The 27,653-nt window shown below is 41.4% G+C and overlaps 1 protein-coding gene across 1 annotated transcript; it reads left to right on the top strand.

Moving 5' to 3' along the window:
* The first annotated feature begins 190 nt into the window (after nt 1-190).
* zmiz2 (zinc finger, MIZ-type containing 2) lies at nt 191-27,363 on the top strand. The gene is made up of 20 exons (XM_073478083.1): nt 191-436; nt 7,675-7,776; nt 11,357-11,474; nt 13,907-14,109; nt 14,949-15,117; nt 16,109-16,315; nt 16,757-16,969; nt 18,184-18,267; nt 18,403-18,580; nt 18,728-18,869; nt 19,271-19,349; nt 19,509-19,640; nt 19,751-19,856; nt 20,115-20,272; nt 20,355-20,422; nt 20,514-20,582; nt 20,676-20,917; nt 22,211-22,332; nt 23,547-23,756; nt 24,554-27,363. The coding sequence occupies exons 2-20, from the start codon at nt 7,727-7,729 to the stop codon at nt 24,659-24,661; spliced, it is 2,658 nt and encodes an 885-aa protein (XP_073334184.1). The 5' UTR covers nt 191-436; nt 7,675-7,726; the 3' UTR covers nt 24,662-27,363.
* Nucleotides 27,364-27,653: the final 290 nt, after the last annotated feature.

The raw sequence follows: 27,653 nt of genomic DNA, 5'->3' as shown, positions 1-27,653 counted from the left end.
TGAGGAAGGTATATACCGAGCTGCCAGGTTATGGCCTGCCCAAAAAACACAAGGCTGCAACAAGCTGATTAACTCGGCTGGGTTTTATTAGTTAGCCTCTCATAGTTATTAGTTAATAACAACACAGTTACAGGAAGAGAGAGGGAGGGAGGGGGGGTGAGAGTTTGTGATAAATAACAGCAGGATAATTATATTTAAAGTGTTAAATAGGGTACTTACTCCTCAAAACAGTCTGGGATGTGTTAAAAAAAAGAAAGGAGCCGACGTTAAATATATTATTAACAGCCTCTGACAGCGCGGCTATCAGGCAGCCTCGTCTTGTTAGCCCGACTGCGACACTAGCTAGCTAGCGAGCTAGCTCGGCTAATGCTAGCTAGCTTAACTGTCCACAACCGAAGCGGCTCGTCGTCTGGCAGCAGCCGGAGCAGGCAACAAGGTAAGCTCCCCTTACACACGGCATTTTTTTTACTCATCGTTAGCTCTTCGGCTAGCCCTCCGCGTCGCCGTGTGGCTCGGTATTTCCACGTTAAATGTTAAAACAAACTTAACGTGAGCTAAGTAGCTTTGAGCGGCTAACGGTGTGTTAAAGACCCTCCGCAGCCTCCAGACCTCCGCTGCCACTAACAAGACAACCGCAGACAATTCAAAGTTAAAGCTAAAGATACCAACAACAACAACAACAACAAAAAAAACCAGGACTTAATTCTCTCTCCCACTTCCTTGTTATTCTCGTGTTTTTTGTTTTTTTTTGCGGGTGAACTGCAAAAAGCTGGACGTTATCAGTCAGTCAGTCAGTCAGTCAGTCAGGTAGGTGAAAGAAAAACATCTGCTATTCTCATATTTTAGTGATGATGATGGGCAACAGAGAGGCTGCACTCCCTCCACAGCAGACACACACTGCTCAAAACGCTTTGTTCTGGTCTGCTGCATGTCTTTCCCTCTTCCTCTTGTGTGTTTTGTGTTGTTGCAGGTAGAGATTTGCATGATTTGCATTGGTCTTGAGCATCATCTCATCAACAAGATGAGCAAAGCCACATCATGGAAAAAAAAGAGATTGTGTTTTTTTTTTTACACAAAAATGATCTGGAGTTTAAGAAAATAAATAAATAAATAAATAAATAAATATGCATGGGTTTGTACTCCAGTGCCTTGTTTTCCCTCCCCGACCATGACTTCCTGGATGTATCATGGGTACAATAACATGTCGCCTTGGCTCGCAGCCCGGCTGAGTTAGTCGGGGTCAGTGTTTACATGAAAAGGCAGATAAAGAAGGTGGAGGAGAGACCGAAGCTGCAGAGTGAAGCGATACGCGTGCCGATATTTGTAACCGCGGCGACCGATAATCGATATTTGAAACCGATAATCAGCTGGAATGTAAGTACAGTTCACTCAAGTACAATTTTGGGGTGCTTGTAGTATTTCCATTTTCCGCTACTTTACACTTCCACTCCTCTACATTTGTTTGATAACTTTAGTTAATAATTGCTTTGCAGATTCAGATTATTAAGTGTCGATCGGGAGCGGGAATCGCAGAGTAGCTCACGATACGATACGATTCACGATGCGTCGCCCAAGATAACGATAATATCGCGATACGGCGATTCTGCACTGATAATAACTTTCTCTTATATCACAAAAACAGCTCACTGAAGTGTGTTTCTGAAGACATTTAAGGCGAGAACGAAGCGATGCAGTTGCAGAAACTGTCTTTATTGTAACTCGGCTAGTTTTGCAGTCGCGCTGGACTGTCCTGATTTGCTTAAAGTGACAGTCTGGGTCTTTTGTTGTAGGGTTGTATGAGGCACTTATCCCCAGTCAGTGTCATCTCGCTGCCGACCTTAAAAACATATATTTAAGGTGGGTAAATAAAGCGCACGCTGTATTTTTGGTGCTCTCCGTTGCCTTTTCCTTTGGCACTACATTCTGCCTGCGCCTAGGAATGCGGATGTTGTACGAAAAGACCCGAACTATCCCTTTAAAGTAGCCTAGACCTCAGTTTCATGCGAATGTGGGAAAAGCTACGCTACGAATCTACGTCTGCATTGCACGGCTGCTGACGTAGACGATGAATGTGAGGCCTCAGATTGACAGATCCTGTGGACACGTAGCATAACGCACAACTTATCTGTGAGTGTCCTGGGCTGCTGGTGCTGTAAAGGCTAGAAAATGTATGAATTCTCAATAATTTATTAGTTATAGGTCCGATTGCTGATTTGCCCCTCTCGTACCCCCTCATGGGGTCCTGTAGGCAGGACATTGATGAGACCACAGAGACTGGTGACTTCAGACGGACAGAGGATGCTGTATCAGAGCCAAAGTTTTGCATTTTTGAATTAATTGATGTTATTGGCAATCGGAAAGAAAAATATCTGGCCCGATAATCAGCTGTTAATTGGTCTATCCTGACTTTATACTTGTAAAATTGTACATTTTACACCACTAAACGTTGCAAGAAGTATTCAGGTCTACGGCTGCAAGTGTTAAATGATCTGTGGATTATTTTCTTGGTTCATTGATTAGTTGTTTGGTCTATGAAGTGTCAGAAAATATATGTTGATCAGTGTTTCCCAAAGCCTAAGATGACGTCCTCAAATGTTTTTTTTTGTTTTCGCATTTTTAAATTAATTTATTTTCAGCAATCGGACAGAAAAACACAGATAAACAGATTGATTTTTGATTCTCATTCCCGACTCGTCACATTCGCCATCCCAAAGCCACTCAAAAATCAACTTTCTTACAAATAGGACATTTTTTTAAAGCATCTTTCTTTTTCACTATAAGATGTTTCCTTGTATTCCTCGTCGCTTTATAGATATCTGCAGTAAAGTGACGTAAAGGAGGGTATTAATAGTATCAACCTATTCATTGACCCAGACCTTGATCCTGATAACGCCAATGAAGCACCTGTAACACACAACAAACTCCTCACCACACTTAACACCAGCCAGCACACACTGTATATGACAACATCCAACAGGTCCTCCAGATCCCTCCTGCACAGCTTTGGCTTTTGTCAGCGCGAGACAGTTTTAATAATATCTTGTCTTTTTATCGCCGTACCGACTGCTGCTCTTCTGTATTTAAGAGGCTATTAATCGGTAATCTCTCAGATCCCATTGAGACTCTTAATTAGTGCTTTATTAAAGGCAGGTGCTCCGCAGATCGACCGGTTAAGCGCGTGTATTGTACAGTATGATTTCAACCAGCAGCCAGTGGCCTTCATCACTGATTAACTTATTCAGAAAAAATGCTTTTCATTTCACCGACATTAACCCGAGCTGACAGGATTGTAAAAAGGTGTGTTCTCGTAATAACAAGCAAGCGAGTGTTTTCCTCTCTTCCGTGTCAAAACACTTTACCTGCTAAGTGTGTGAGCCGGTGTTAAATAGTACAGTAGAGCTGAAGGAGTCGCTGATGAAGCGTGTAGTTGATTTGGTGGATTTGCAGAAGATTTATGGCAAATATCTTGATTGTTTGAGTCATTTTTCAAGCAAAAATAAAACCTTTCTTTGTTATAGTTTCTCAGTTGTGCAGGTTTGCTGCTTTTGTCTGTTTTATGTGATATTAACATTTTATGAGATCAAATGATTGATCAGTCAATGATGGAGACAATAACGGGTAGATCAGATCACAATGAACATGATGCCGCTACATGCTGACACAACAGTCTTGTAATAAATCTGTTTCAGAGAGATGTTGATTCAGCTGTCGGGTCATTTCAGAGGATGTAGTTTGTGTTGCCACAATTCATCGATTAGTTGTTAAATGTTAAATTAATCGGTAACTGTTTTCATAATCGATGAATCAGGTTGAATAATCTTTTTAAGAAATAAAAATAGTCATAATTCTCTGATTCCAGCTTCTTAAATGTGAATATATTCTCGTTTCTTTCCTCCTCTGTGACAATAAACTGAATATCTTAAGACATTTGAGGATGGCATTTCTTATAGATTAACCTGCTGATTATTTCCTTTATTAATCGATTGATTGGTTAGTGTGTTAAAATACAGAAAATGATGAGAAAGGAGTTTTGGGGCCGATACCGATCAGTAAATCGGCCAATATTCACACATTTTTTCCCTAATAATCCCTCAAATGTGGTTATCAAACGCAATTTGGGCGACATATACGCAGATCCCAGTGTATCTTGGAAAGGCCGATACGGGCCGATAATATTGGTCAGGCTCGTCTTCACGATGCATATTTTTCCTACTTATTGTCAAACCTCAAAATTATTCGGTTTACTGTAATTTAAGCCACGATAAAACAGCAAAACCTCACTTTTAAAGGTGCAATATGTAAGAATTGGCCACCAAACAAGGGGTTGCGTATCACCAGAGTAACCGCTACCTGCTGCTAAACGTAGCTGGCTTTATGTAGTTAGCTCAGTTAGCCGTGCAGCTAGCGATCTGGCCCAGGTAGCTGATTAGCACGCTAACTTCAGCAGATACACCTGTAGCTGCAACACAACACACGGACGTCATAATGTGAAAACTGTTATTTCGCAGCGTTCTGTTCATAACTTTAGCTTGTTTCTTAATTTTTCAACTACAACTTTGCAATATTTCACAAAAAATGACTTAAAAGGTGAATCAGTTATCAAAATAGTTTTAATCTTGCATCGATTACAAATCAATTAATTGTTTCTGCTCAAATTTTATATGTAAATATATATTTGGTGCAGTAACTAGTAACTAAAGCTGTATAGTGAAGTAAAAAGTACAGTGTTTCCCTTTTTAAAATGTGGTGGAATAGAAGTATAAAGTAGCTCAAAATTGAAATTTAAACACACAGTACTTAGTCAGATGCGCTCTACTTTCCACCACTGGAGTGAAGTGGTGTCGCTGCGGTCCGAGTGTTTGATGGTGCGGCTCAGAGCGACTGGCAGCTGATAAATTATGTAAAGTGTGTTTATTTTTTATTTGATTAAGTAGCAGAGGGAGTATTTAATCATCTTTACTGACTAGCTGCCAACCTCTCCTCCCCTCGAGCACTTCATACATACTTGAACATTAATAGCTGTTAGTCAAGACTTAAAATTGATTATCAGGTTAATTGAATTTGATTGTAGCTCCGAATGTAACGGCAGCTTTAAACTGATGTCCAGAGACCACAGTGTGTTTGGATTAGTGTTGATAAGTGTGTAAGCTGCTGTCTTACAGTACGGTTAAGGTCTGAGATCAAGATGAAGAGGCTGATGTGATGACAACATTCAAAATAAACATGTTCATCTACAAAACACTTGTTATATTTTTTATATAAGAAGCCACAGCTCTGACATTTTAGTCTCGTCTGAGGGCCTGCGAGAAACTTTGTTTAAATAAAGTCGGGATGCTCCTGTTCGATTATCTCTCTCCTGATTCTGATACCTAAACTCGGCATCTCTTGGTTGAAACTACTAACTCTTTACCCCCAAATGAAACCTGTACGACAGCTACTTTACTTTAACTCACTGAGATGATAATAAAAACATTAAGTAAATTGAGTAAATGCAGCTTGTTTTAAATAAATAACTTCCAGTGGCATTGACAAAGTAACAACGAAGGCATGAACTGTTGAGATCAGATCAGTGAATTCCTAAAATTAAGAGGTGTAAAACTGTCAAAATTAAAAAAAGTATTGAGGTTTGTTACCCAGCCCTGTTGGCAAGTAACACTTAGTTTCTTTATCAGTTAATCTCAGGATTATTTCCTTGATTAATTGTTTTACTCCAACTGTATTTTCCCTAAACTGTAATCTTTACTACCCTAGAAAACAAAGAAAACGAGAAAATATTCACGTTTGAGCAGCTGGACGCAGTACATTTTTTACATTTTTGACTTTGTTGCTCATATAGTTCATCAGCAGACAATGACTCGGCAACTATTTTACATGTGATTCATCGTTTTAGTCGTTTCACAAGAAAAATGTTTGCTGGTTCGAGCCTTTCAAATGTCCAAATGTGAGAATTTTTCTGCTTCACTCTGATCGAGCTCTGTACACTGAAAACCTTTTTGCATTTAATCTCTTGGTCGGGCGATACAAAAGATGAAAAGATGTCACCTTAGACTCAGAAATTATATTTTCGATATTTCATAGACTTGAAAGAAAGGTCATAATAACTAATAAAGACCTTGAGAGACGTAGTAAACTGATTCACTTTGGATTTTGGACTGTAAGAGGCATTTATTTCATTTATAGACCTGACTATTAAAGCGGCACTTATTAATATATAAGTTGTCAATTATTAAATTTATTGGCAGCTTTTTTGATAATCGATTAATTATCGATTTAAGTAACATAAGGGGGAAGAAAAGTTAAAGCTTTCTTAAATGTGAAATATTTTCTGGTTTCTTTCCTCCTCTGTGATCGTAAACTGAATATCTTTGGGTTGTGGACAAAACAAGACATTTGATATTGATCGACATTTTCTGACATTTTATAGGCCAAACAACTAATCGAATAATCAAGAAAGTAATCGGATTAATCCACAATGAAAATAATTTAGTTGCAGAACTACAACTGTTCATCTGTCTCATCTGCTTTTGCACAAAAAGCTGAAAACGGTCCAAACGAAACATCGTGGCGGCGGCAGCGGTGGTGGTTCAGAGGGTCAGTTGAGGGTTGATCGAGTGCCTCGGGTGTTTTTTGTCTGTCAGTGTGACGGCAGCAGCTCAGAGGTCGGAGGGAAAAAGGACGAGAAGAGACAGTTGGACGAAGAGGAGGAGCTGCTGGTAAAGAGAAAAGTTCAGGAAGTTGAGGTCAGAAGAGGCAAAGAGACAGCGAGAGAAAGAACAGCGTGTCTCAATCATCCCACAGCAGGTACACAGTCTGTGCTGCTGGTGTTCGGCTCGAACGTCTGATAGAGACAGACATCTTACATGTTCCCCTCTCTTTGTGTGGTTTGCCTGCTGAGCTGTGATGGAAGTTAAAAGGTGCCGTCTGGAGGATGCCGCTGCCTTTTGATAGGAGGGAAATCAGGTACAACGGTCATGTGATCTGAACAAAAAAACCCCCCCCTCCACGCCTCCTCCTACACAAGATGTGGGGCGTCTGACCCAAATCTGCAAAGTGCAAAAAGGAAACCAAAGAGAAGAGAAGACACGAGGAGGGGGTGGTGGTGGTGGAGGAGGATGTTGGAGGCTGTGATGTTGGAAAATTAGAAATGTCAGTTGGAAACCGTCAGATAAAGAAAATCATTAGCGGGGAGGCAGGAGGACGAGGATGAGGAATGTGAGGAGAACAGTGAAAACATCTGGTGTTGAAGGAGGGAAAGTGGCAGATCAACATGCAGGGGTTTTATTAAATGAGCCAATTCAAAGATGATTGTTGTGTGTGTGGTGTGTGTCGACGTGCTGCTGCTGAGAGAAGAGTCTGCCTCTTCACATCTCTGTTCTCTTAAATTCCTTTTGAAATCAGCAAGCTAAATTTAGCTCCCAGCACCCCTCCCCCTCCTTTGAGAGGTATCAGAGCTACAGCAGTCAGTGATAGGCTAACGTTTTGATGTGCACAGTCCACACACACACACACACACACACACACTCACACACACAGATTAAAGTGAGTGGCTCTGAGTGGGAGGGCACTGTGTCTTTGTGCACACAGTGTGGGCTATAGTGATGATAAATTGTTGCTGTGCAGTAAATGAGCTCTGAGTAACCGTCTCTCTACGTGTGTGTCTTCGTCCCCCCTCAGGGCTGCCTCCTGTGGACAGTGGGGGCTCTCGAATGATCCCCCCGTTCATCCGATGAACCACCTTAACTCCATGAAACCCTCCCTGCCGCCCAATCCGCAAAGGTACACACACACACACAAACACACACACATTAAGCTCAGTGTCCTCAGGTGAACCTTGTGACACCTCACCTGCTCTGCTCAGTGGCGTATTTATCACCGTTTGTTGTGGGCCGCGGGGCCTTTTTATCAGAGTCGGGCTCTCTTTGGGCTCCCTGGCTTCACTGAGCCTAATCTTCACGTTTCCAACTAAATCAGCGTTTCTAGAAACTTTTTACACCGCCTCAAAAAATATTAGGCTGTCCAAGTACCAGGGCTCGGTTAGCAGGTGCCGTGGACGCTTCAGCAGCACCACTTTTGTTGTGTTTCTGGACATTTCGTCTACCTCCGTTTACTATCTTGCCATCGCAGCTGGAGTTTATAGCTCGTAACTAATCATGGATGACGTATTTACGTGCGAAATGCATGAACATGACTTTGCAGCAGGCTGAAACAAAAATATTACAGGCAAGACAAAACATATTTTGAATTATATTTCAGTTTCTGCCTGTATTTTGATAGTATTATATTTTTTTAAATGAACTTATCTGTATAATATCAGGGACTCCATGTACCGCCTGTGGTACTTGTGCAACAGTTTAAGAACAATGGATCAAAATGATAAATCAGGGATGAGCAAGAGAGACAAAAGCTAATATCAAGATTTAAAAAAAACAGAAGATACCCCAGTGTTTCTCTTCTGGGTGCAGCCGGTACACGGCAAACAACAGTCGGCCAAAAAAAATCAATATACCAGCGCACTCCAGGGTACAACAGCACTATTTTATATGTGTGAAAAAGCATAGTTCACTTCTTGTTTTCAATGTAAATGCAAAAAAAATGGCGTCAATTGTATCCTGGCGTGTGCTGGAATATTGATTTTTTTTAAATGTATTTATAACACGATCTATTGAAATCACAATCCACAATCTAAACTGCAATCTTTCTCATTTTTGAAATACCCTGCATGCTACAGTAGTCTCCAAATTTCTCCATTTGCACCTTTTAAAACACAGCTCCTCCTCTGCCACGCCGCTAGCTGCAACTCACATTTCATTGCTTGCAATACGTCGCCCAAGGAAGACCCATATGAAGTCATTCTGGTTGGCTTCATCGCTCTGTTGGTTTGAAAGTAAGAATTAAAAAGAAAAATGTGGAGCTGCAGATTTTCAGACGCAGACGATACGCTGTCTCTCCTACAGTGGGTTTGTTTTGTATCACAGTTCAGTTCAGCCTCATTCAAGGCCACAGTTTTAGCCACAACATGTAAAATAATCCTGCAGTAATTAAAACAAGCCGACTGCTGATTTAAAACGGCCCTTTCGACAGCGACACTGCTCGGACAGACATTCAGAGCTGCTAGAAAAATCCATCCTAGCGTCTCGAACCAGATCATTGATCGCTGAGGCAGTTAATCAGGCGTTGTGACCCCCCCTTCAAACCACACACAGAGCAACAACCGATCATCTCAATTCTAAAATTAGGCAGCAGCGATCAATTCAGTGTTCGCCCGGCTGTAGGAGTTGGATAAACTGTTGGTGGAGAGGTGACGTCATTAAAAGGGCTCCAGACGAAGCTGAAACGATGGAAATACATGATGGAAATATGGTGTTTCTCTTAGTTTCATGTGTTGATGTGAGGAAGGTTACTCCTCATCGCTCCACACAGACCCGATGTTTTTAGCTTTTCACTGGAAGAGTCGAGTTATGTTTAAGTCACATGCTTCATGTATGCTTCCTGCTTTTGTTTGATTGCCGAAGCACTTTGTAAACTCTGCTTTTAAAGGTGCTATATAAATAAAAATGTATTAAAGTTTATTATGAAATGACACCAGAGCAGTGAAACAATAGACTAAGAATTTAATAAATCATAAATGACCCCATGCATCTTTTTTTGCGTTATAATCTTGAAAAACATAAACGCTGATACTGATGTGTGCGGGATAGTCAAATATCGTTCAATAATATCCACCGGGGCTGTAATATAGATAAGATAATCACGAAACTAGAATGTGATATATTTAAAGTCGACACACCAAGTCCACACCAAGAATGATAACTGTAACTATAAATTATTGTCACCATTAATATGTTGCCACAACAATAACGACAACGACAGCGAGGAACAATATCATTTGGATCGCACTCAGAGGGTTTTATGAGCGATAGAAACACCGACAGCCAATCAGAATCCATCTGAATTTACAGAAACATCACTTTTGGGGACAATTTCCTACAAAATAACGTTGCAATAATATTAGTTTCTAACATCAAACAACCTCTAGACGACAACTTAACTTGCTAGATTCTCCTAACTCCTCATATTTTAAGAATTGTGTGAAGCAATATCCTTCTGGGGGTTTTCTTTGTGTTTCTCTGCACAATGTACAGCCGTAACAGGTTATCAATATCCATTTTTCTAAGCTGCAGACACAGCTGGAGCATGCAGCGTGAGCCCGGTTCCTCCGTTTACAGAAGGTTATTGCTCATCAGTGTGGACGCTCACACAGTTAATGTTATAGTGACCGTTCTCGGCGTGGACAGCCCTTAAGCCTTGTGTAAGCGGAGTACCTCATATGACATGAGATGAAGGAAAAAGTGATATTCAGTGAGGTAAAATATGTGCAATATGATCACAAAACTAGAATGTGATGCGCTGAAATACAGTTCAAAGTGAAGTCAAGTTGTTTCTTCTTCCACAGCGAAGAGGAAAACTGAAAATGTGCAGCAAAATGCCAAAGGAGAAGAAATAAATTCAACTATAAATTCAAAATGGCGTAAATTTAAGAGGCATGGGTGGTGTCGCCGCTAAACTTGTAGCTGTAAACGAGAGAAAAAATGTGTTTTCTCTGCAGGTTGTCAAACAGGTTAGCTTCAAATCCTCAATTATAAACTGTGACGGCGATCGACTGCTGGGCGTTCTCTGTTCAGCCTCTTTGGATGCATCTCCATTAAGTTTACTCCAGCCAAAAACACTCTTTAATTGAGCGCAGCCACAAAGCCTGTTGACTGCTCTGTTTCTCTCCAGACAGCCATGAAAGAAAGAGACGTGTTGCCAGCTCGCTGACACGACAAGCAGCCTCAGGAAAAAAAAAAAATGTGGCTGATCTGTAATAAGAAGGAAAGAAAGAGAAAGAACAAACCAGTAGTCGAATCAGATCTTGTGTATTTGAAATAATGTCGACTGAAGCTTATGATTCTTTGTGAAAAATGGCAGTAAAATGTAAAAAAAACAAAAAACACATCAGTTATGCTGCCTGCACATGTGGTCTGACAGTAATGCTGTTGCGGTAGTTTCCTGTCGAGGAAATGGTTTAAAAGGAGGAAGCGGAGGGTAACCTCAACCGTCAGATGAATAAACCATGCTCAGGTTAATCGTTAGCTCACCAAGCTGTAAATGATATATCGACAGTCTTTTATCCAATACCGTCTCTGCGCTGCTGCAGGACAGCTCAGCCCGAATCAGGTGTTAAAGACACTTTAGTTTTTAATGAGGAAGTGATAACAAATCCTCTGTGACACTGTGCGGTTATTGATATCTGGATGAATGCTCTCCTGAACCTTTCCTAACCATCCCAGTAACGCAGCTTCATATCCTCCTGCAGCACTGACGGCCCCTTCCTAAATGACCCAGTCTCCTGGCAACCAGGCACCAATCAGCACGCAGGATCTCTCTCTGTAGTAACCACAGTGTGGGGCGTGACCAATCCCACACACAGCCAGGTAACACATGTCTCAGCACCCAGGGACGTTTTTTTTTATTTCCTCCTGTTTTATGTGCTGCAACGATACGACACCAGGCAGAACAACGGCAGATAAAATGCTTGTGTTTTTTTTAATTATTGGATGCATTCAATCAAGGCTCATATTTATCAGACTGCTACAGTAAAAGTACAGCATTATATTTGAGTGACATTCAAAATAAAAAGCTTTTAATATTTCTATTTAATTAAAGCGATTATAATCTATATTTTTAATTATAATAATGTATCAGTGTAAAATGGTTGCTCTTTTAATAATCATCATCTGAATCTGCAGCTCCTCTCTGTTTTACAAGGCTTTATAACGAGTATCAGCTCGTTATTTATCTGTGCAGCTGCAGCTTTACTGTTTTGGTTTACTCTGACTGCAGTCATGGTGTTGTTTTTCAAAGAAAAAGCTGTAAACCAGCAGACAGATACAGTAAAGGGAAGTCCACACCAGGAACGATAACTATTACAATAAGTAAAAATAGATTGTTGACACCACAACTATAACGACAATAAGAGCGGGGAACGATATCGTTGGCATCACTTTCAGAGCGATTTGATGAACGATAGAAACACTGACAGCCAATCAAAATACACCTGAAATCACAGGAACATCATTAGCTTGATTTTTTTTTGGGACCTTTTCCTAGAAAATAATGTTGCAGGAGTGATTATAATGTTGGTTTCTAACTGTAGCCGACCTCTTTTATGTAAGCTAACTGCTAGACACTTTTTAGATGGTCTACTTTAATAACTCATTCTTAAATATTGGTACAACTTAATAAACGTTTATAAAACGTATATTAGACTGCAAATTACAGATAAAAAACATAATTTTACCTTTAACTATCTCTGGCGGTGATGAAAGTTTGTATCTCTGAAATTTGTTGTGATGTCCTGTAACGATGGCCAAGATTATTGATGTTACAATAGGTACAATAAAAAATGTCTTCAAAAGACGACCATTCTCAAGGAGAAGAGTTTTTTGTATTGAAATATCAATACTGAATATTTAAAATGGTTTCAGTGATCATTTTTTGCCGTATTGATACTCCAAGCTGTGTTTTTTCGCCCTCCTCATTGACAGCAAGTTGACAAATGCGTCGCTATAGTTTATATAAAGTCCCACGTCCTCCAGAAGTAGATTAATTTGGATGTTGCTGAAAATGCAGAAACTCCAGTATCGTTACAACAAAAGTACAACGAACAGCAGTAACAGGTTATCAATATCCATTTTCCCGCAGCGTGACTCTGCGCTACAGTTTACAGAACTTTATCAGCCATCAGTGTGGACACTCACGTTGTTATCTTTACAGTTATGGTTAAGTGATCGTTCTTGGTGTGGACGGCCCTTAAGAGACTAGCTGGTGAACATAGTGGAGCATTTAGCAGCTAAAGAGTCAGATGTTTTCCTCAGGAGTTGGTGGAGACAAAAAAACGGAGCTAAAAGAGAGTGAATATTGGACTTAAATTCATCAGGTGGACACCAGTGTTGTTAAAAGTACCCATAACTTATACTTGAGTGTGATTTATTTCTCAAGTAACGTCTGTGATGATGTTTTCTTCGATTGTATAACACCTCCTCCATCACCAGCACAACCTCCTCCAAACTTCAGTGTGGTCTTAATTAAATTATTTGTTAACGGAGATATTTGTGAATTCATAAAAATAATAATGAAAATGATGAAGACAGTTATCAATGGAGCAGTCGTAGGCTAAATCCACGCATCAAGCCAACTGATGTGAGCTCACGAAGTCGTAAATAAACAGTCGAAGGCTGCTGCTAAAGGTCACACCTACACTTCACTGTAAGTAGGAGTGAGCCGCTTGATAAATTTGTCTCAGTCTTTAAAGAAAAAACGCTTTTACTCCTCAGTGTACTCCTCCTCTAGAGCATTTTTCAGTGTTATTCTTACATCCTAATAAATAAGGTTTCAAGCTTCTCAGATTTGTTGTACAAGTGTAGGAGTTGAAGCGTTTTATCGACTTTGTTATCCCGGGAAGGATGTAGGAGAGCTGCAGAACAAAGACTGTTTGATTTAAGTACCAACAAGCTTCATAATATATAAAATTACATTTTCGTAACCGTATCGAGATCATTCTGTCAGTCTTCTGGTTGTGTTGATTTCACAAACCATCATTCATTTCATTTCATTAATGGATCTTTGAGTTTATAAAACAGAGATGTCAGTCTTGGATACATGAGAACATGAACTTCTTTGTCTACTTGTTGCTTCATGTTTGGTCCCAGTTTCACTTTCACTGTGACTCTTTCGGAGTCAGTCTGACTGTAAAGTGTCGTCTTTGTGTGTTAACATCAGTTTCTCCGACCACCATCGTCTGACTTTACTTCACTTATTCCCCCCACGTTGTCGTTTCACTGACACCTCTCTGTTTCCCACGTAGGTGTTCGGTGGACACATGGGTCCGGGTGAGAGCTCTGGTGGTCACATGATGCCCGGTGGCAGCCCTGGTATGGGTCCAGGAATGGGCTCCCAGTTCATGGGCCAGCAGTCGTACGGAGAGGCTGTTTCTAAAGGTTACGGCCAGCCGGTCATGTACGGACGTCCCAGCGCTGCTTACAACCCCGCCTCAGCCTACGGTGGAAGGTACACTGGTTTCCTTTTCACTAAGTGTCAACTGGGAACAAATTCAACACTGAATTTTACTTTCAGTATGACTGCAAACGAATATGACTCATCATGGTTTAATCCCACAGCCCACTGTCGGGTTTGAAAGGCTTGTTTTCTACCTTTGCCAGAACCTTCAATATCAGAAATTATCAGTGTCGGCTACAGGCGTGGTTTAGATGCGACTCCACTGGTCAATGTTTCAACCAAACTTCATGACAATCAGTGTTACAGTTGTTGAGATATTTCCACCTGGAACATTGCCATTTTTAGATCCATGTTATCCAGCGGGGCTAAAAAATTAATCTGTGACTGAGATCCACAAAATTCAAAAACAACTTGTGTCTTGTTCTTGACACTCACTCTGAATGATCTCAGTGCCTCAGTACCTGTTACACTTGATTTTGCCCTTGAATATCTGGCACACATAAAAGGAGACTCCCTAGAAGAGCATTGTTCTCTGTTTGGACCTTTTTTTAAATCTGTGACAAAACACAAAGAAACCAGGAAATAAAGATTTAAAAAAAGGTTAAAAAGAAATCACATTGGAGCCATTTACAGCAGAGATCTGCCAAGCATTATTAACATCTATTGAATGAAGAATTCACAGTTTCCATACAACATTATTTCTCTCCCTGATGACTCTGATAGTCGAACGGTGTATTTTTATGTAGCCGTTTTATTTCAGGCTCTTTCTGCGGCGTTTATCATCAACATATGTCAGCGTGGCTGCTCTCACCCACCGCTCTGACTCACGCTCATGACGAAACCTCACACACTCATGCTGCCCACTCATCTCCCCGTCTTTCCCCGTGCAGTTACTCTGGTAACAGTGGAGGTGCCGGTCTGGGCGTCCGTCCTCCCTCTGACTTCACTCAGGCTGCTGCCGCCGCTGTTGCTGCCGCCGCTGCCACAGCAACTGCCACTGCTACGGCAACTGTTGCAGCAATACAGGAGAAACAGAACCAGGAGCTGAGCTATGGACAGGTAAATGTCTCTACCAGGTGACTGTGTGTACTGGAGCCTCTTCTAACCAGACCAGAGTCATTTCATTCATGTCTTTTTCCTTAAAAACTACATCCGGTGCAGACGCAGACACTTCACAATCTTTTGTTGCCCCTACTCCAACTTGTTTTTAACGTGTAGCTGTCAACAAATTCAGAATAAGCAAATATTTACAAAAATCTACGAAGCTGTTGAGGTAAAAAATTAAATACATATATCTTTTGTGTTGTTTTCAATTGAGTATGTGTCATAAACGATTAGCAAATTATCACATTCTTTAATTTAATTTATGTTTTACCCCGCATCCCAAAACGTGGCGTTACCATCTGCTCTGCCAAATGTGTGACAGAACGCAGACTTTACTACTTTATGCAAAAGTTTTGTTGACTGTCTGGAAATCAGGTCTCTATCTACAACTAAGGATACCTGATGGAAGCCCAGTTTTTAAAGTTAAAGACCGCTCTTCACACTGTTTTTTTACAGTTTTAATCCACGCCGGCTGGTTTGGAGTTGTGATGTTTGTTTGCAGGACGGTGGGAGGGCTGCAAAGCAGAAGCTGGTTCTCTGCTGCTTCCACAGATTCATGCCACATGTCTCTTATTAACAGCCGAGACATCACATAATTTGACGCCGCTCTCTCTTGCCAGACTGTTTACTCTATAGGCTCATTTACAAAACAAGAGTCAGTGTAGAAGCTTAGAAAACACTGTGATTAATTCTGTCCAAGATTTCTGCTTTCAAACCAAACACTCTGGTCATCTTTGGTCCAACTCTTAGACCGACTTTCTTAAAGAAGGGAAGGACTCCTTTAGGAGATTTCAAGATGCGTTCGGAGCATCCAGGATTAATGTTCAAGCAGAGAAATCCAATGCCAAACCACAACTACGTCTACATCATGATTTCTATGAGGCCTGGACTTGGCTACCATGTCTGTGTTTTTACCCTTGCTGTCGTACTTCCCTTTCCCTCCCAGATGGGTGGAGCATCCTCTTACAGCACCCAGTTCCTGTCTCATTCGGGCCCCCGCGGCCCTCCTCCAGGGATGGTCTCCTCCAGGCCCGGACCTCCACCCACCACCGGAGGCTTGTATCCTTCCCACCCTGCCCAGGCTCAGAAGATGCCCCAGCACGCAGGGTATCCAGGGGGACCGCAGGGGCTCAAACGGCCTTTTCATTCAGAGGTCAGTGGTGTTAGCTTGATGCTAACACATAAGCACTGCAACCTGTCTTAAACGATCCATTTTTACTTCACATGCTTCGCATAAATGAACATGTAGGCTCACTTAAAGGCCTATAATACCACATTAGAGGCTCTGCTTAATGTTCATTATTTGTCAACATCATAACTGGGACATCAGGTCTTTTTTTGGGTCTGGATGTGGAGCAGTTTTGTTGAGGGGAAGGAACAGAAATGAGAATCAAATAGACAAGAGGTGTAACACCTAGTAACAGTATATGTGTAAACAAAGAGATTAGGTGAGTCAGTGTTTGTGCTGTTGTAATAATTCTTCCACTTTTACCTGCTCCTTTAACCGAGCCTCTGTAGCTTGTGTTTCTCAATAAACTCCAAACAGTTGAGTAACTGTAAGTCTGTAAGTGTCTGTTTTATTTTCTTTCTCCAGGGTTTTCCGGTGCAGCAGTACGGCTCTGGTGGGATGTCCGGGTACCCTAACCAGCCTCTGCAGTACCCAGCCGGTCCACCGCAGCGATGCGCCCCCTCACCCTCTTACCCCACCAGTCGGATGCCCCTCATGGGACAGTACACATCTGGATCACACAACCCAGGACAGTTTCCTCCCGGAGCCGGTCAGCCCAATCCTCCTCAGTATTACAAGGTGATCACTTCCACCGTGTTTACCTTCACAGATCAGAGCCTGACCGAGTCTGAATGAATGAGGCTGATATCAATGTATGATTATCCACATATATCAATTATTTAGGGTTCGTACAAAGTCTTAAAAGTATGCTTGACTTTAATCGTCATGTTTTCAAGGTTAGGAATATGCTTGGATAAACTCTGTTACATCAATCACTACAGAAACTAGAAAACCAGATATTCTTACTATTCTATAATATTTGAAATGAATCCCGTTGTCATATTTGTTTGTTGTCTCCTGTCGCGCTGCAACAATGAATCAATTAGTTTTCAGCCATTAAATGAATCCCCAACTGTTTTGTTAATCTATTATCCTATTGAGAGCTAGGGCGACCATTAAAAATCCATTCTAAAACGTTTTCTGAAAAACTTGACAGCCTCGTCAACATTCACTAAAACCTTTTATATCTCGGCCTCTGGAGCCGAAATAAAAACCATTTAAGAGCTTAAGACTTTGGCTTTGCTCTGTTGTTCATTAATGAATGTCCTGAAAGTGACAACATCATCCAAAACACACTCGCGTCCCCTCAGGCTCTAATGGGAGAAAAAAGCAAACATTGATGATTCCAGCTTCTTACATGTGAATATTTGCTATTTTCTTTCCTCCTTTGTGACAGCAAACTAAATATCTTTGGGTTGTGGACAAAACGAGACATTTAATCACATCTTGAGATTTGAGAAACACTGATCCTCATTTTTTAACATTTTCTTAACAAACAACTAATCAATGAATCCAGAAAATAATCATTGACAATGAAAACAATCGTTAGTTGCAGCCCTGGTCTCCTGGTGTCGAAATGAGGAAACATTAAATAATCACGATGAAGACATTCAGTCAACGTTAATATAAACGGCTGCTAAAATAAACAAAAAGACAATATACATTGCTGTCGATGTAAAGGACATCTGTAAACTTTATTTTTCACAGTTGCATTTATAGTAACAAGTAAGATGTGATGACAAAGGACATTTTTGGTTTAGGTGCCTTCAAAGTGCCTGAAAAGTACTTTCCTCTTAAAAAGCTGCAAATCCCAAATTTGATAATGAAAGTGACTGTACGTTGCAGCCCTCTTTCTGTCTGCTTTGTTGGTGTTGTTTCAAATTACCAACAGCAAAGAAATTCTTAATAATCGTTGGATCATCAGCTGATTGTTTCCTGTTTTTGTTCTCCAGTCAGAGCCGTTCAACGGTCAGGGCGGCCTGCCATCTGGAGGAGCTGGAGGATACAATGCCTTCACACAGGCTGCAGTGAGCGGGGTAACTCATATATATACACTTAACTCACTTTTTAAAAGTCAAAAGTCAGTAATCACACATAGAAATATATAGTTTCTGATGTTTAATGAGATACTCTGAAGTTCTAAACACTCGTCGTCATCCGTCGTCTTTCAGCCAGGTCGGGGTGGAGTGATGCCCGGGTATCCCAGCTCTCCGATGGGAGGGAATCCCACGCCGCCGATGACACCTGGGACGTCCATACCTCCCTACCTGTCCCCAGGCCAGGACACAAAACCCCCCTACCTTCCACCGGACATCAAACCCAACATCAACACCCAGCAGATCTCCACAGGTGAGACTCGCTGCAGTGAACACACATCAGGAAGCACACTCTCTGTCTCACTCCTGTCACTGTTGTACAGATACGGGACGTTCTTTTGGTCGAAGTGTAGGTAAAGTTTTTGTTCCTCTGCAAAGTCACCTCTATTTTCCTTTCCAGGTAACCCCAGCGACGATCTGCGTCTGACGTTCCCAGTACGAGACGGCATCGTGTTGGAGCCGTTCAGACTGGAGCACAACCTGGCCGTCAGTAACCACGCCTTCCAGCTGAGAGACTCCGTCTACAAAACACTCATGCTGAGGTACAAAGACGCTCCATCACACTCTCATATCCCTTGTTTCCTGTTTCTTATCTGTGTCGGACAAATAAAACCTAGATAAAAAACAGAAAGTCGTGGAAGTTTGTAAAATGCTTCATTTGAACCTTTATGTCAGGAATATGCTTCAATTTGAATATACTCCTTGAAAAACGCTTGATTTTCAACATAATCTGGTGTTTCAACACCAAAATCATCAATAAAATGTGTCTTTCATTGTGTTATCTTCCTCTGTAACATATTATGTGGCTTCAGTGTGAAATCAGAGCAGCACACCTCTTCCTGAGTGATTTTAAAAAACACCAGATGAGGAAAAACAAATGAGGAATGTTTGATAACCCCACCCAGTCTGTCCCTGATGGTTTGTGTTGTGTCGCCCCCTGCAGGCCTGATCTGGAGCTGCAGTTCAAGTGTTACCACCACGAGGACAGACAGATGAACACTAACTGGCCTGCATCAGTACAAGTAAGTCAGCATCATCAGCTTTGACATGAGACTCTTTCTTCTAAATTATTATTATCATAATAGTTTATGTGGTTTTTAGGCTTTCTTTCCCTTGTTTTGATATTTTTTAAGACCGATTGTCAGAAAAATCGTCACCTTTTTGTTCTGTATCTGTTTCAGGTGAGTGTCAACGCGACTCCTCTGTGCATCGAAAGAGGCGACAACAAAACGTCCCACAAGCCCTTGTACCTGAAGCAAGTGTGTCAGCCAGGACGCAACACCGTACAGATCACAGTAACGGCCTGCTGTTGTGTAAGTTTCCCTCCTCTCTCTGGCTTTAGGTTCCTACAGTACAACACATTTATATATCTTATACTGAGATCTCATTTTAAACACATTTTGTCCCTCCTCTCTCTCCGTAGTCCCACCTGTTTGTGTTGCAGCTGGTCCACCGGCCGTCTGTCAGGTCTGTCCTGCAGGGACTGATGAAGAAGAGGCTCCTGCCGGCCGAGCACTGCATCACTAAGAGTGAGTCACTGTCATCTGATCTAAATAACTGATATATGGGATCAAGTCTCAGAGGGTGTATTAAATGATTATGTAAAAAAATAAAGCATATGAAGGGGTGTCGTTGTCTGGAAGGTTTGTGAACCACTGATGTGACTCCAGAAAGACTGAGCTGGTCTGAATAAAGAAGATCCTCAGAGTTTTTCTGAGCAACAGAATAGTGTTTTTAATACAGCAGTAAAGTAATTCTGCTTCCTTTTTTATCATTTCTTGTTTCAGTAAAGAGAAATTTCAGCAGCGGCACCATCCCCGGGACCCCCGGTCTGAATGGAGAGGACGGCGTCGAGCAGACGGGAATCAAAGTTTCCCTCAAATGTCCGATCACGTTCAGACGAATCCAGCTGCCAGCCAGAGGTCACGACTGCAGACACATACAGGTACGCTCTCTCACACACGTATACATGCACCTACAGCATCCATGCAAATGAATTCTCTCACACTGATGTCTTTGTTTTGTAGTGTTTCGACCTGGAGTCCTATTTGCAGCTTAACTGTGAAAGAGGAACCTGGAGATGTCCGGTGTGCAAGTACGTACGGTATCGACGTCTCATCGCAAGTTTTAAAATCAGATGCTCTCAGCGTGAAACGTAACCAGCAGCTTGTTCCTGTCGTTCACAGTAAAACCGCTCTGCTCGAGGGGCTCGAGGTTGACCAGTACATGCTCGGGATTCTTGTCTACATCCAGAAGTAAGTGTTCACATGTGGATTTCATGTAAATATGGTGACAGTTACTCCTCTATTTGATGTCCAGTAACCCTCGTTTGTCTTCCTACCTCTCAGTTCGGACTACGAGGAGATCACCATAGACCCAGTTTGTGGTTGGAGGCCGGTGCCCGTCAAACCAGACCTGCACATAAAGGAGGAGCCCGACGGTCCGGTCCTGAAACGCTGCCGAACAGTCAGCCCGAGTCACATGGTGCTGCCTAACGTGATGGAGATGATCGCCGCTCTGGGTCCGGCGTCGTCGCCCTACCAGAGTATGACTGCAGGGGGCAGAAACACCCCCGACTACAACAGGCCAGGTAGAGTCAACACTCCGGAGGGAAACCGTGTGTGAGTTAGTGGCGAGATTGAAGTAGAGCTGCACAATTCATCAAAATATTACCGAAATCGTAATATGGCCGAGTGCAAAACCAATATCCAAACTGCAATTTATTGATAAAGATGAAATGTGTAAAATATCATAATCATCATAATGAAGTACTGTTGTGCTGCAGAGACGTCCTGAAATCTTGTTTTCCAGATGTCAGCTCCTCAATCGCAGATACATAATGTGCCTCGTTTTCTGTAGTGCAGTTTCTACTGTAAATGTAGTTAAAAGAATATGTGGGGAACAGAGTCCGCCAAGCTCCAAATGAGGGCAAGTAAATCGAGTAAATCTCGTGAGACTCTCCGCCACAGTTTGTATCGAAAGTAATTTGATAAAATTCTTTGCTGAGCATCTCTGCTTTGTTTCATGAGTCGTTGATCTCTGTAGGTTAATCTCACACTCGTAGGAACTTCATGGTGCATTCAGGTGCACGTCTTAAACTCTGAAATCTACTGTGCTTTGTACGGCAAAAGTATATACCGATGTATATGCACCGACAGGAACGTCGTGGTGTGTTCAAGTGCACCTCATAAAAAATGTCTGGCTCGATCTGCTCTGTGCAGATTTACACGCTGCAGTCCACTTCTCTCAAAAATAGACTCAGCCACCACGCTGCTGAAACGTGACGTGACGTGGTGCAGACGGTGGAAACACGAGCGTTGTCCAGAACGGCCACGATCAGCTCCGGCAACTGTATCGTGGCCGCGACGAGCCCGGTGGACACCGGGGGTTAGTCGTACAATAGCAGAGCCATCAGTGCTGAAGAAAATTTTAAATAAAACATTTAATCGAATTATGGATTTGGAGAATCGTGGCACCCCTAAAGAAAAAAAAAAATCTTGGATATTCAATGTAAGAGAGAAAATTTTGACTTTTTCTGGTGTTTTGAGGTATAGAAGATATTCATAAACCTGGTGTAAGCACTCTCGACTGGTTCTGTATGTAATGTGTGTAACATGCACACATACTGTACACAATCAGACTTTGTGGCTCAGTTAAAAGGGTCATCAGCTCTTAGATGGGCGGTGACCCAGAACAGTATTTCAGGCAGCAGAGCAAAGACCTGTGAGTCCCATCCCCCTGCATATGTCCTCTTACAGCCGGAAGCCTCTTTCTCTCCTCGCCGCTCTGCTCACTGTTACATAAGAGAAAACAAAGTCAGTCAACACTGACCTGTTTTTATTTGCTGACTGGAAGTAATAAATGTTTTCTTTTGGTCTCATAGGGAGCCAGGGATTCTCCAGCCAAACAGCATTCACAGACTTCCCCAACACTCCCGGCACCCCGACACTGGGAGAGTACGCCTCGTCCGGACCACCGCCTCCGCTCTCCTACCAGCCTGAGCAGGTTAGACACCTTTGAAATACCCCATTGTTACATAACACATGTATGAGCAAACACACAGGCGCATACATACATTCCTGTCCTTTTCTTGGTGTAGCCTCGGGCCACAGTGATGAGCATCTTTTCTCTTCGGCTCACTCAGGACTTTTTTTTTTTCTTAATGATTGAGTGAGCATCAGTATGAATAGACCAGACAAGAAGGATCTGCTGCATGAGCTTGCTTCACACGCAGACTCAGAGTTAAAGGTATCTGTTACGCAACTCAAGCTGAGGCACACACTGCCTGAATGTGAGGTAGTTAAAATTAGAGATGGATCCACTATTTTCAGGTCCAATCTGAGTCAGATATCTGGTGACACCAGAGCTCTTTTATCTTGAATATTATTCATTATTGTTTTAACATTATTGTTGGGTCTTTTACATGTTTAATGTTACATGCGGCTGTAGTAAACCACACAGCACTTCTTATTAAAAGATGATGAATATATTAAAATGTATTCCAAAACAATTTATTTCAACTGTAGGTTAAGTTGGCTTAAGTATGGCCACTTAGCTCCACGGCTAACTGAGCTACTTGCTAACAGCAGCTAGTTGCTACAGCAAAGAGTGTAGTGGGCAGCATAACCGCTAACTGCTGCTTCGAAGGCAGCTATAGTTTTGGAGCTGCCTTCGAAGGCTGCCCATGTCTTACAAATTACACCTTTAAATCTCGCCCCAGACTAATATTATCATAAAATAATTCAGAAACAAAAATGAAACGAGCAAACCTACTCTGGAAACTAAACTGAACACCAAAATGAATAATGAAATACAAATAAAACCTAATATAAAACTATGATGACCCTGGTTTGTGCCTGGAGGACTAACTGTGTGCCGCCGTTACGTAACACTGACTGTCTTTTCCTTCTGGCTTGTGAGCTCAGTTAAGAGCCTTTAACCGAACCTGAAGTAGACAGCACTGACTCAGAATATATTCACTCACATGCCGAGCCACTAAACCACACACCACCTGTCGCAGGCAGCTGCTCTGCTGTCTGCTGAAGGTTTTAAGAGGAAGAATAAAGTGTTTGTCCTCGTCTACTGTCACACACTTCTGCTGCTCTGCCTCTTAAGAAAAGAGATGTGTTCGGTGTTCACCTGCTGTCAATTTGTCATTTTTATGGCCGTAAAATAAAGATTCTCCTCTCGTTCGTGTTTTTCTCTCCCTTCGCCATCAGACACCTCATCCTGGCCGAATCGAGCACGCCCATAACGTCCTCCAGCAGCACAGTTCAGGCGTTCACGGTAATCAGAGTCTCGGTGACGCAGGCAGTCCACTGCCGCAGCGGAACACCAACGCCCAGAATTCCCGGCTGCAGAGCGAAGGCTCCTTCGGTCTGGGAGGGCCGGGAGCACCTGGAGGAGAGGGAGCAGATCATGCACTCGATGTGAGTGGATGACTGTTGATCGTGTGTTCAGTTATATAAGAGTGTGCAACGTTAACAGGACTTGACTGTAGGGATGTTCATGTGAGGGACGTAACAACTGTCATGAACATAAAGACGTCTTTATGAATGTTTGTGACTGTTGTTCTCAGGTGTCATTCATCTTCACTTGTTATCTCATTGTCTCAGATGTCTTTGTTATGACAACTCGACGTTAACCAAGACAACATAACCTGTCATAAACATTTCATAGCACACCTAACTAGAATACCACTCAGTAGAGCGCATACCTCCACCGAGGCCCAACAGTCCTCCTTTTGTACTATTTCATTGATACCAGCCACCTAAATATGCCAGATTTCTTCCATCAAGATTTTTAAAGACGCAGTCTCACAATTTTAAAGAAAGTGAGACAAAAACACCAGATCCACGCCACTATTTTTATAATTTTTTAATTTAATCGTATTCATTTTTATTGTTTTTAATTCCTCCATGTTCGTGTCTTTTGTTCTCATTTTATCTGTCGCGTCTGGTTTTATTTTCTTTTGTAAAGCACGTTGTAACTTTGTTAAGAAACTTGCTTTATTATTACTATATTATTAAAAACTAATGGGGGCACATCCTCCATCCAAGTTCCACATTGCTAACACTATCTAATGTTAATGTTGCCAACACTAGCTAGCAACATTAGTAACATTACAATATAATAAAAGTTAATGAGGTTTATTCTGGGAGATCCAGACTGATTTTTTTTGTGTAATTTAATTTCTCTTTCTTTCTTCTCTCTGTCGGTCATTAAGCTTCTTCCTGAGCTGACGAACCCCGACGAGCTGCTGTCGTACCTCGGCCCCCCCGACCTCCCCAACAACAGCAGCGACGACCTGCTGTCCCTGTTCGAGAACAACTGACGACTTTAACAACGGTCATCTTCCAGTCCAGCCTCCGCTCCTCTGTCCGCTGTAGCCCTGCCCTCATTGGTTGAAGACAGCACCGTCTCTGTTGGCACCCACTACTTTGTGTGTGTGTGTTTATGTGTGCGAGTGAGTGTGTGTGTGTGTGAGTGAGTGTGTGGATAATTGCGAGTGTGTTTTTGTGTATCTCTATCTTTTTTTGAAGTGTCCAGCTGTACTGTGACACTCATTCAGTGCAGTCTACATGAAGAGGAGGGAACACTTTCACATGTGAACACTGTCTATAGGCACTGACTCTGCAGACCAGCATTTAAAACTATAGCACAAACCACAGGCTGAAGGATTTAAATATACGCTATTTAATTTATAGATTTTATGAGCTCAAGTGGAGGATGATGCATGCTGGGATGTGTTTATGGACCCATTAATGCTCTGGTTCCCAAACGTTTTCTGTTGTTTAACGAGCACACACACACTCGCACGTTCCTGGTGGATTACTTTGCAGCACAAACACCATATTTCTACTCTTTACCTCATGATCGTTGTGACAACATATGTAATGATTATCATTGTTTTACTGTTGCAGAGCTGTAAAATCTCTTCTCATAATATTTTAACCGCTGTGCCGGGTTTGTTTATTTATCGTCTGCTTTAAATGTACTTTTACAGACTTGTCCGTGCTTTACTTTCACCTCTCTGATGTAAGTTTGGGAACCACTGCATTAAGGTTAAGGCTCGTGATATTCTACATATTTCTTTTTGTCAACAACTCCCATGGAAAAAAAACAAACAACGAAACCAACATTGTGTTTCTGCCGTCCGCTCCCAGCGTATTGGTTCTCTCAAAAAGGTTATACTTTCATTATAATTAGACTTCATAAAAAGTGTTCAATAATTTCCTAATCAGCTGGTCATTGTAGTTTTCATCAAACGTTACTCAAACAGGAGCAAAATGTGCATTTGTTGGGGACTATTTGCAGCGGTGGATTAATCCACATTTGGTGCTTTAGTGAATATTTTCAGCAGCAGGATTAAATCAAAATCAATTGCAGCTTGTGTGTTGAAGGAACATGTCATGCAGCACAACAGCGACTACGTTTACATGCACAAAAGTCTGGCTAATATCAACATCTACATGACTTAATCAGAAAATTCTACATTTGTAATATACAAACTGAATATGTTGTTACATGACCTATATTCATAATATCGTCACATTCTGAATAATAGGGGGAAATTAGTGTGAATGTAAACGTAGTCAGTGTGGCTTATTGATGCGTTTTTAATAGTTTTTGGAAAACGGTGGAGCTCTTTGTTAGTAGATGCATCAAGTGTTGATTTTGATTTTACATGGGATTTTTTTGACAATAATAGAAATACATAATTTCACGAGAATTATCCTTTGAAGAACAGTTCACCCAAAAAATGAATTTCTATTTATTTACTCACCCACATGTTGATGGAAAGTCAGGCGAAGTTTTGTATGTCGACGGTGTAAACAAGGTCTTTACAAATTAATTTGGGGGCTTCCGGAGACCTGGATTAAACCAAACGAGTGTTAAAACAAGTCTCCAGCTACTTCAGTTGTTTAGGAGAACGCTGCATCACTGTTTTGCTACGAAGCTGCAGAAATGTTTTGTGGACGACGAAACTTCACCAAACTTTCCATCAGATAATGACTGAATTTTCATTTTTGGGTGAACGGTTTCCTTTAATACATAATGATGTAAGATAAGGGCAGTTAAAAGTGGTCACATTTGTTCCAGAAGACGAAGTAAAAGAATCCAAGAGTGACCTCACGTTTTAAAGAAGGAAAAAATAAAAATGTACAATAGACATTTTTTTTATACATGAAGTTGGGAGAGCGCTGAGGTTCATTGTGTCTCCGACGTCCTTCAGCACTGTGAAGAATATAAAAACTCCCATCTTTCCTTTCCTCTGTTGGTTTTCACCCTCTTTCGAGGGTTTTTTCAAGCATACTGTAAATGAGTACAGCTGTGTGTCATGGCATTTTCTGCCATTTGAAAGCTATTAGTATGTTTTTCATGTGTAACCCATCATGACACGGGTTCATGTACTGTATAATCAGCTGTTTTCATTAGAGAACGTGTGTGTATCAAATGAATTGTTAATCATGGTCATTTTAATGTTATTAGTTGGATAATGGATCATTGTTGGCACTGTATACATACTGTATGTTAGAAAATTATAAAGCAATTGTATAAAAAAAAAAAAAAAATCATCTGAGGTCGTACAAAAGCATGTATGACAGAAAAGTCAGCTGACATCCAGTAATGCAGTTAAAGACGCAGAAATTATTCTTAATACCACTTTTTAAAGCTGACGTTTTTTTCTACAGATGATTTTCCGACCGGTCAGACACGGAAACACACGAAGAAATAATGTTCTTTGCCAATTGAGCAACACATTAATGTTATATTTGGAAAAAAAATTATGAACTATTTAACTGCAAATTTGCTAGAAAAAAAGTTTTTTAATATGTAAACTATTCCACATATTTTGTAACACATTGTAATTGCCATTATTTTCTATTTATTTTTTAATCATAATCGTCATTGTACCTACAGTTACCTTGTCCCTTTCCTGAAACTCAGAATCAGAATTAAAAATCACTTTATTTGACGAAAGAGTTTGTGGCTCTGGTCTGTGAATTTCAACATTAAAGCTGCTACAAGGAACTTTCTTTTCTTTTTGTGTTGTTGATTCTCGCGGCACAGTCGGCTACAAAGGCTACGACCAGCTAGCTTGTATGTTCTGCACCTGTGTGAGAGGAAATAACTCTCCGTACCACCAAGTGATGAAAGTTTGTATACGTCCAGAGATTAAACCCTCCAAAAGTCCAGAAAAGTTGTTTTCTTCTCTCCCCCTCCCAATCCTAATCATCTGACGACCCCTCAGGCATTTAACTGAAAAAAACTATTCAAAATACCCATTGACTTCAAGATGAGGGAACCGGAAGTGCAACTGA

This window comes from Pagrus major, chromosome 12 (genome assembly GCF_040436345.1).
Source record: "Pagrus major chromosome 12, Pma_NU_1.0".
NCBI classification, from domain to species: Eukaryota; Metazoa; Chordata; class Actinopteri; order Spariformes; family Sparidae; genus Pagrus; species Pagrus major.
This window is presented reverse-complemented; position numbering and strand designations above follow the sequence as displayed.